The sequence below is a fragment of the Corvus kubaryi genome, unplaced genomic scaffold (genome assembly GCF_017639235.1).
Source record: "Corvus kubaryi isolate FWS band 111438036 unplaced genomic scaffold, C.kubaryi_AGA036_p1.0 133, whole genome shotgun sequence".
NCBI lineage: Eukaryota > Metazoa > Chordata > Aves > Passeriformes > Corvidae > Corvus > Corvus kubaryi.
The window spans coordinates 7275223-7283267 of record NW_024580667.1 but is presented as its reverse complement, the minus strand read 5'-3'; the positions used below and the strand labels follow the sequence as shown (position 1 = coordinate 7283267).

The 8045-nt window shown below is 36.6% G+C and overlaps 1 protein-coding gene across 11 annotated transcripts in view; it reads right to left on the bottom strand.

The window, feature by feature from the left end:
• DMD (dystrophin) overlaps positions 1-8045 on the bottom strand; it is a 1181561-nt gene that overhangs the window by 287136 nt on the left and 886380 nt on the right. For all 11 annotated transcript variants that reach the window (XM_042035506.1, XM_042035543.1, XM_042035536.1 and 8 more), the window contains one exon: positions 5346-5463. In XM_042035506.1, the coding sequence (XP_041891440.1) occupies positions 5346-5463 (118 nt within the window). The remainder of the gene's footprint in view (positions 1-5345; positions 5464-8045) is intronic.

Below are 8045 nucleotides of genomic sequence, written 5' to 3'. Positions count from 1 at the left end.
GTCAGCATCTGCCTATCTCAGCGCAGGTGCTTTTGCTCACGAATTGAACACTCCACCCCCCATATCTTCATGAAATTACGACAGGATACTCTGATATATCATAGCTTCACAACAGAATTTCAGCTTTAAGCATCTCCTCTCTCTCTTCCCTCAGGTTTTCAGCTCTTCACAGCAATAAAAGGGTTACTCTCACCTCGACCTTGCAGCTTTACAGCTGGAATGTTGAATTTTTTCTTATCGCAGTGGAGAGGGGGGAGAGCCGAGCCGCTCCGGCTGCCCACGGCAAGGCAGTGGGGGGGGTTCCACAGCTGGAACAGGTCCATGGCTCCAGGATGGCCGTGGCCCGGCCCGGCCTGGCCCAAGCAGGGCCTGGCCGGGCCCGCTGGCCCCCACACGGGGCCCGCAGCCGCCTGTCCCAGCGCCGGAAACGAGAGAGAGCTTGGAGGGGGAGTTTGCCTATTCTTAAATGTGGATCACAGAGGTGATCACAACTTTAAGTGGCTTAGAGAATTGTCCATATTCAAACTGGCCAGCTGATAGGTTCTATCAGTTCCCAGAGGAAACTGTAAGCACCCCTTAGCAAGGACGTCCCTTCCGGGACTATGCTTGCTAACCTATGACAAACTGTCAAATACAGTAAACTATTAAATAAAGGCATTTTTATGTAGTGGCAGAGAGACATTCAGACTCTTTTTAGATTAGTTCAAATGCAGCTCTGCTAACAACCAATTAAAGCATATAGGTTTTCTTCAAAAACACAAAAACCAACCAACAACAAAAAAACCAAAAACAAACCAACAAAAAATGAATCACAAAACCAAAATACCTCTTCTGAAGACATAATCTATAAATTATTCATATACTTGTGGACTTGTTTCCTAAAACTGTCAAAGAAAATTTCAACAGGAATAATTTCATCCCAAAGCATAATTCTTTATCAAAATAGTCTTCATTGAAATGCTTGTATTTATTGTTATTATTTATGAATTTAATGTAATAGGAATTAATTAACCTCTCAAGTGATAATTTGAGAGTACAATAAATTTCAAAAAATTGCTGAAGAAATGTGTGTGTTACTTTGGTTTATAATCTTGAAAGGGAGATTACCTGGTTAGTAAGAGATTATTTCTTCATACAGTTTTATAAATATGAATTTCCATACCTCCTCGATCACTTACACAGACAGAAATCACATTACAAAATTGGGATGTAAATTACTAGCCAAGTGAAACCACAGAAAGTTTATGTGATGTTACCTCTTCCACATGGCCTGCTATTTAAAGTTTCTTATATTTCCAGGATCTAGCAAGATCTAACATAGTCTTTGATATTGGTTTGGTATTTCTGATTGTAAGACTGTAAATTTGTTTTTATTACCTCTCAGTATATTTCTATATTGACTTCTTACCAGCTTTGTGTATTCATACATAAGGACTGATGGAAAATAAGGAATTTTCAAAGTTTAATTACTTTTTTAAATTAAAAGTTGCTTATAAACTCATTCATTTTAAAGAAGCAACATTTTCAGAAGCAGTAAAGCAATGTGTTTTTGAGCTGTGATGCATTATGGAGAGAAAAATGTTATTGTACAGCATATGGTTCTCTTAGAACAGAATGCTTCTGCATTAAAAGAGCAGAAAGGTATGCTGCTTTTTCCCACAACTCTTCCTCAAGACTAAATGTAATTATTATTCTTACATATTCTTGTGTGTAAGTGGTAAACAGAATATGATTTACATAGCACACAGAGATTTAAATATAACATTATGTAAACATAACACAAGGTTTACTTTATAGAGCCAAAGTCTTTTCATGTAATATAGCTCCAGCAGTTTCATGCAGATAATGAAGTAAGGGTGGAGAAAAAAAGTTCATAGGAAATCAATTGTATGAGCTCATCTTTAACTACTGTAAGAAAGACTAAATCTATGCAATACTATGACAACTCTGTTGAAAATAATCTCATGATTATAGATTTCTTTTGCAATTTATCATAGACATTTTCTCACAAATGTCTTTTGGTTTTTTTGGTTTTTTTTTATTTTGTATAAAATGTTTACCTTGATTTTTTTTTATATATACTTTAAAAAGGAAATAAGATTTCCATATATATTTCAAAGTTAGACTTTAACTAACATAACATACATATTTCTGCAAGCAGAGTGACTTAAGAGTTAGCAAGGTTAGCACAGAAGCCAGAACCTTCAGGATTTAATTCCAGTTGATGATATGCCAACCCATCCTGTGATGCAGAATGCAGCTAACTCTACTCTTGTAGAGTACCTGTGTCTCATTTAATATTTCTAACATGTCTCTTCAGTGATACTGGCCAGATGATTGCATTGCAGGTTTTTACTAGCACTTTAATAGCAAAAGGCAATGAACACCCTGTTCATACAAATTAGCTAATCTTCTCATCTTTTCATTTCCCAAAATGTGAGATGCTGTGCTTCAGCCTGGGGAGTGCACTAGATAAAGTCACGTCTATCAACCCCTACATGAAGACCAAGGCATTTCAGCCCACCACTCCCTTTCCTTCATGATGGGATCTGATGCATTTGGGCCCTGGCAGAGTGACTTTACAGAAGGCTGCTTGTGAGTGTGGTACACAGCTGCTGCAGAGGAACACCAATGTGCCAATGCTCAAGTCATGAAACAGAATAGACTAAATGTGTACTCATAACTGCTAAAACATAACCATGGTAACCTATTTGTACTCATGAGGAGGGAGAAAAACTCAGGAAATGGGAAACAGTCTATGGATGAGGTAGTCAGGGAGGACTTGCAGCAGGACCCTGGTGTGGACACCAAGGGAGTGGACACTTTCTAAGGCTTTGAGGAATGCTTGAACCTTAGCAACGGGAGTAGGTTCTCCAATACAGGGATCAGCTCTGGCTGTGAACAGGATTCCTTGGAATGGACTTGGGGACAACACACTGGGTGCAGTAAGCTGAACTCAGTATGTGCTAGAGGACAAGGCAAAACACCTGCAGTAGGTGAGAGCACTGTACAGGACAGGAGTACAGTAGGTGAGGGCACACAGCTAGAGACACCCAGCTGGGCTGGGAATAAGGAGGATCCCTATTTCAGGACAGGATAGCACTGTGAATAGAGTTGAACTACAGAGGTAGTTGCAGCCAGAAAAAGTAGATCCTGTCTATACAGATATTCAGCAGGCCTAATTCAAACCAAACAGAGCAATCTCCGTCTTCTTCATATGGCACACAAGGAGAAAAAAAAATCAAGCAATTAAAAATATAAAAATTACTGTTGTTCTTTAAAAGAAATACTTTAGATGAAAGCATGTCATATGCAGCAAATATTCAGAAAATACCTTATGTGTCACATTGTAAAGTCCTAGCATCTTTGTGTCCCTCCATACTATAACAATCTCCTTAAAATCCAAAAGCAATAAATACCTCCTGAGTAGTGTTTATTATCACCTAGAATTGCCCAGATATAAACTGAATAAACATGAAAAACCTTCATGGATCTAGTCTGCTGCCTCAGAAAACTGGACCAAAAATGGCCCTGATCACACTCCAACGTGTACTTGAAAGTATATAAAGGGACATGACCTGTATCTACTGCATCATAAGTTGCACTTTTGTAGACAAGGATATTGACAGTTTCAGCAAAGAAAATTAATTGTTAAATCACAGAAAACTGACTTTTGTACTTTAAGTTCAAAACTAACTGATAATTTTGAGAATTCTTATAGATAAAAACCAAGAAGTCATCATGTAAAATGTATATACCACACTACTAGTGTGGTACATATATTTAGTAGCCACAGACACAAGCTATAATATTGTTGAGCTACTATATACTCACTCATGATTTACAGTCTGATAGCTGTTCTCCTTTGCTGTATGAGAAAGAAGCATTTAATCTATCTTAGAAGGCATATTCACTTAAAGTGAAATGCAGTTTTCCAACAGAATAAAATTCAGTCATGCATACAATTCTTACGAGGCCATGTAGGAATTATGCTTGCATTTTTTGTAAGTCTACAATTCTTAACTTCAGAAGACTTTAAAAATTAAAACATACTACAAAATACTGATGGAAGTACTACATGTGTTGGTTTTGAATAAGCACTGTAAAGTTAATGTACACAATTCATGCGACTTCAAACAAGTTGGTGATTCTAAAATTAATTTGCATGTCCAACAGGAGCAGGTTCTTATATAATATATAAGCGCTATCCTTTCCTTCTCAAACTTTAATTAAAACATAAAGCTTCTCCTTCTCTAAGTAACATGTTTCAATAGCAGTTTAACAATGTTATTGCACATAGAATATACTCTAAATAGCATTTATATGTGGGACTACCAACAATGTGGTCCAAACATGCATAGTGATTTGGGCATAGATTGAATGTACTTACCTGATGGAATAAAAAGAAAGAGATAATGTGTATATAGATATATTAAGTTTGTAATTATGGGGATAGAAAAATTTAGCCTACATTGACACCTTCACAGTCATCAGTTTCAGGAAGCAAGCCCTGGTCTCCACACCAAGATGTACAGAACAGTTTGCATCCACCTAAAGTGAATTGTCTCTGTCCACATGCAAAACACTTGGCCTGGGTCTTCTCTAAGCTCCATAGCAGACCTTGAGGACCATAAAAAATTCATTTTTCTAGTTCCTGGTCCTGAAAACTTGAGATAATAACTGAAGATATATAGCAGTCTGTCTCAAGGGCCACTTCCATAGCATGACCTTGAGCATGTGTTTCATCCTATAGTGAGTGGTATAAGGACATGCAAGCTCCCAAGGGTGACAACGCTATGTCTTCTATAGACTTCTTCTAAAACTTATTCTACTATTTTTTCCACCTTAGGCACAGCTAAGTTAAATCTGGAAAGGGAAAACAGAACAGAAGAAATAATACAGAGTAAAGCAGAGCATCATCAGACTTGTGCGTCAACTGAGGGGAGATGAAAGAAGAGCCTGCAGCTGTACTACGGGGGATGGAATTGAAAGCCTCTTACAAGCCTGTGGCTATACTCTGTGAATTCTTTCTTTTTTCTCCTTGTGTAAGAATAAATGTATTTCTTTATCTTCAGTGCTCACATTCTATATTATGTACAACGTCGTTCCACTATGAAGACAAGCAACATAAAGTTAAGGTGAAAAACCTGAAATGTGGGATCACTGACTTTCACTGACATTTCTTCTATGTGCAGTTTGGAAAATCTGTGTGAGGATTGTCACCTGATGGAACTCTCCTTCTCATGGCAAGGGCATAAAGTATCTGCAGAATGCTATGCTTATTAGATATGACAACATTTTCCATGTTTGCTGAAATGCTGTATGATAGCAGAATCGCCACTTACTGCGGTCAGTAATTATTGTCCGGGCCTCTTGATTGCTTGTCTTGTTTTTTAGATTTTGTGCTGCAGTTATTAGTTCATCCAGCTGGGGACGTCTTTGCTCCAGATCCTGTAGTATTGCCTAGTTGAACACAAATACAAAAATAAAATAAAGAAAAAAGCATAAAGAGCTCTTGGGAAGACCACATATAGGGACTTCTTTTGTGTGAACTTGATTTAAAGAAAAAAGATTGTTTGCTGTTTCAAATAATACAAAGAATTTGGTCTAGACCTTCTAAATATTGTTCTTATTAATTTAAAAATACCAGGTATAACTTGCACTAATAATTTTAAAATAACCTGTAAAACTAGATAAAAAATAGCAATTCTTCTACATTTTTAACACATCAAATTATGCAGGATGTGCTATTCTCCTCAATAAAGCTATATAGAAGGACACTATTTTTCTGTATTATATGATATTTTACTGTGTATTTTAAAAAGAAGATATAAGGGTTTACATTCTTGCCAGATTAGGCAGGCTTTTCCTATTAGCTCATGAAGTCTGATAAATTATGTTTATTTTTTAATATTTCAAGACTGTTTAATTATTATCTATTGGCTAAAAGCCATTGTAAGACTGCTAGTGTCACTTTTCTCTGTCCTCACTTCTTACCTAGCAGAAAAATAATTAACACTCACAATAATTTATATGTTATTCAAATCAATATATAAAGCCAAGACAATCTGACTAGGAAGTAAGAAGTGGATTTAGAGTTTCTCACGGGGAAAAAGATGAGCTTCATGGTATTTAGAAGGCAATAAAAACTAAAATACAATAGCTTTAGATAAAATGAAAATGAAAACTCAAGGAAAGTAAGGCATATAAAATTTATGCATATATTTAACTTCTTTTGAAGGATTAGGGAAGAGCAAACAAGGAATCAGCACAGTCATTTCTCTCATGAGAAGCATCCAAGTATGTATTTAAAAGACATTGACCAAATTCAGACACTTCAGCTCCCTATTGTGTAGTTTCTAGAAAAGATGCTCATTAAATTTCCCAGTCGTAGGAGTTGAAAGTAGCAGTATTTATTACAAAACTATGAAAAAATTACTTTTTTTCTGCCTACAACTTTTAGTCATCAGAACAGAACAGCGTGCTGTCAGATAGTTAATAGGTACACTTTAACAAATATCAAGCTGGCAAAAAAGGCCAGAGAAGGATTTCTACTTTTCAGGCTGGTTACATGGACACTGGTTAGATAACCTGTTAGCATTCTCACCTGGCTGTTGATAAAGCACCTGGGGTATTTTATTGTCTTAAGAGTCACCTGTCCTTAAAATGCTTTTCTTCTAAAGAATCATACTTGATTTTGAAAAGCTGTTATTCACTGACTGTTCTGGATAGAAAAGACCTGTGAGTCTGGTCGTAAATTTGACCCTCCAACTTCAGACTACAGTTGCATAATTTTCACCAAGTTGAAGGTTCCAAATAAATACCTAATACTGTTTTCTGTTCAATAAGATTAACAAAAGAGCATAAGAATATGGCTTCCAGTAACTGCAGCATGTACTATCAAAAGCAAACTAAAAGCTCCACAGAGTTTCACTTTGTTCAGTTAAAAACTCTTCAAGAAAAAAGGTAATTTTTAAGATATACCTCTAGCAACACCCTGTGAAATTCCTGCTTTTACCTTCTGTAACAGTTCTTTGAAAATCTATTATAACTGGCTTTCTAAAGTCATACCCAAAAATTTGGATGGTATTTTTTCACTTGTATACTGATTGAATTGCATACAGAGACATGCAGCTAAAACAGCAGCTTGCATAATTAAGCAAAAAAGAAATTTCTCATTAGAAGTCTCTCCTTAGAAAGAGAAATAAAATCTACTGATGCAGTTACTATCTCTAGATATCTATGTGCCTTCTAAACTCCATTTTCTAAGAAGACAAGTTAATGAGTGACATGAATTTTACAATAGGAAAAGCAGTCGCAGTCCAGCTGAATGACATCTGTATTACAGGTATTGCCAAAATGGACGGTGCAGAAGGAACACTGAAACACACACAACAGGCTCAGATAATTCTGTGCCTTCCAAACTAGTATTTCCCTTTCTCTCTCCTTCCCTACCTAGAGAATCTTCAGAAGAGGAAAAGCAAATTAAGTCATTCTAAGGTCTTATGCTGACAGTGACTCTCTTCCCTAAAGTTTCCTAAATATAATTTTATACTGGAATATTCAAATAGAATGATTTATCTGATCAAGCCTGAGTCTCCAACTAGACATTAAATGCTGTGTTTGTACCACAAAGGAAAGCTGCTGTTATATGAAATCCAGTAAGAAATGAAGCACTAGGTAAGGACAGCTCAGAAAGGATTTGCCCAGTACCAAAATGAGGGAATAGAGCTGATCTGTGCCCAAGGGCTCACAGAAGGATTTACCTCCAAGACCCATCTGAAATTCCTGAACTGGACATTCAGGAAAACTAGAAATGCCTCTTAAAACTGAGTCTTGCTAGTTCTGCAGTTCGCTTGGGGACAAAACAAAACCCTGTATGGATTGTGTGGACAGCCTTCCCTCTGCCATTTAAAGTGAATAAAATTATTTTCTGCTGGATGCACAAGAGCATGTTATTGAAAGGTCCAGAAGGACACCCTTAAACTCTTAACACTATAAACAGGTCTGAAGATTCTTAGACCTTTCATAAGACAATAATACAT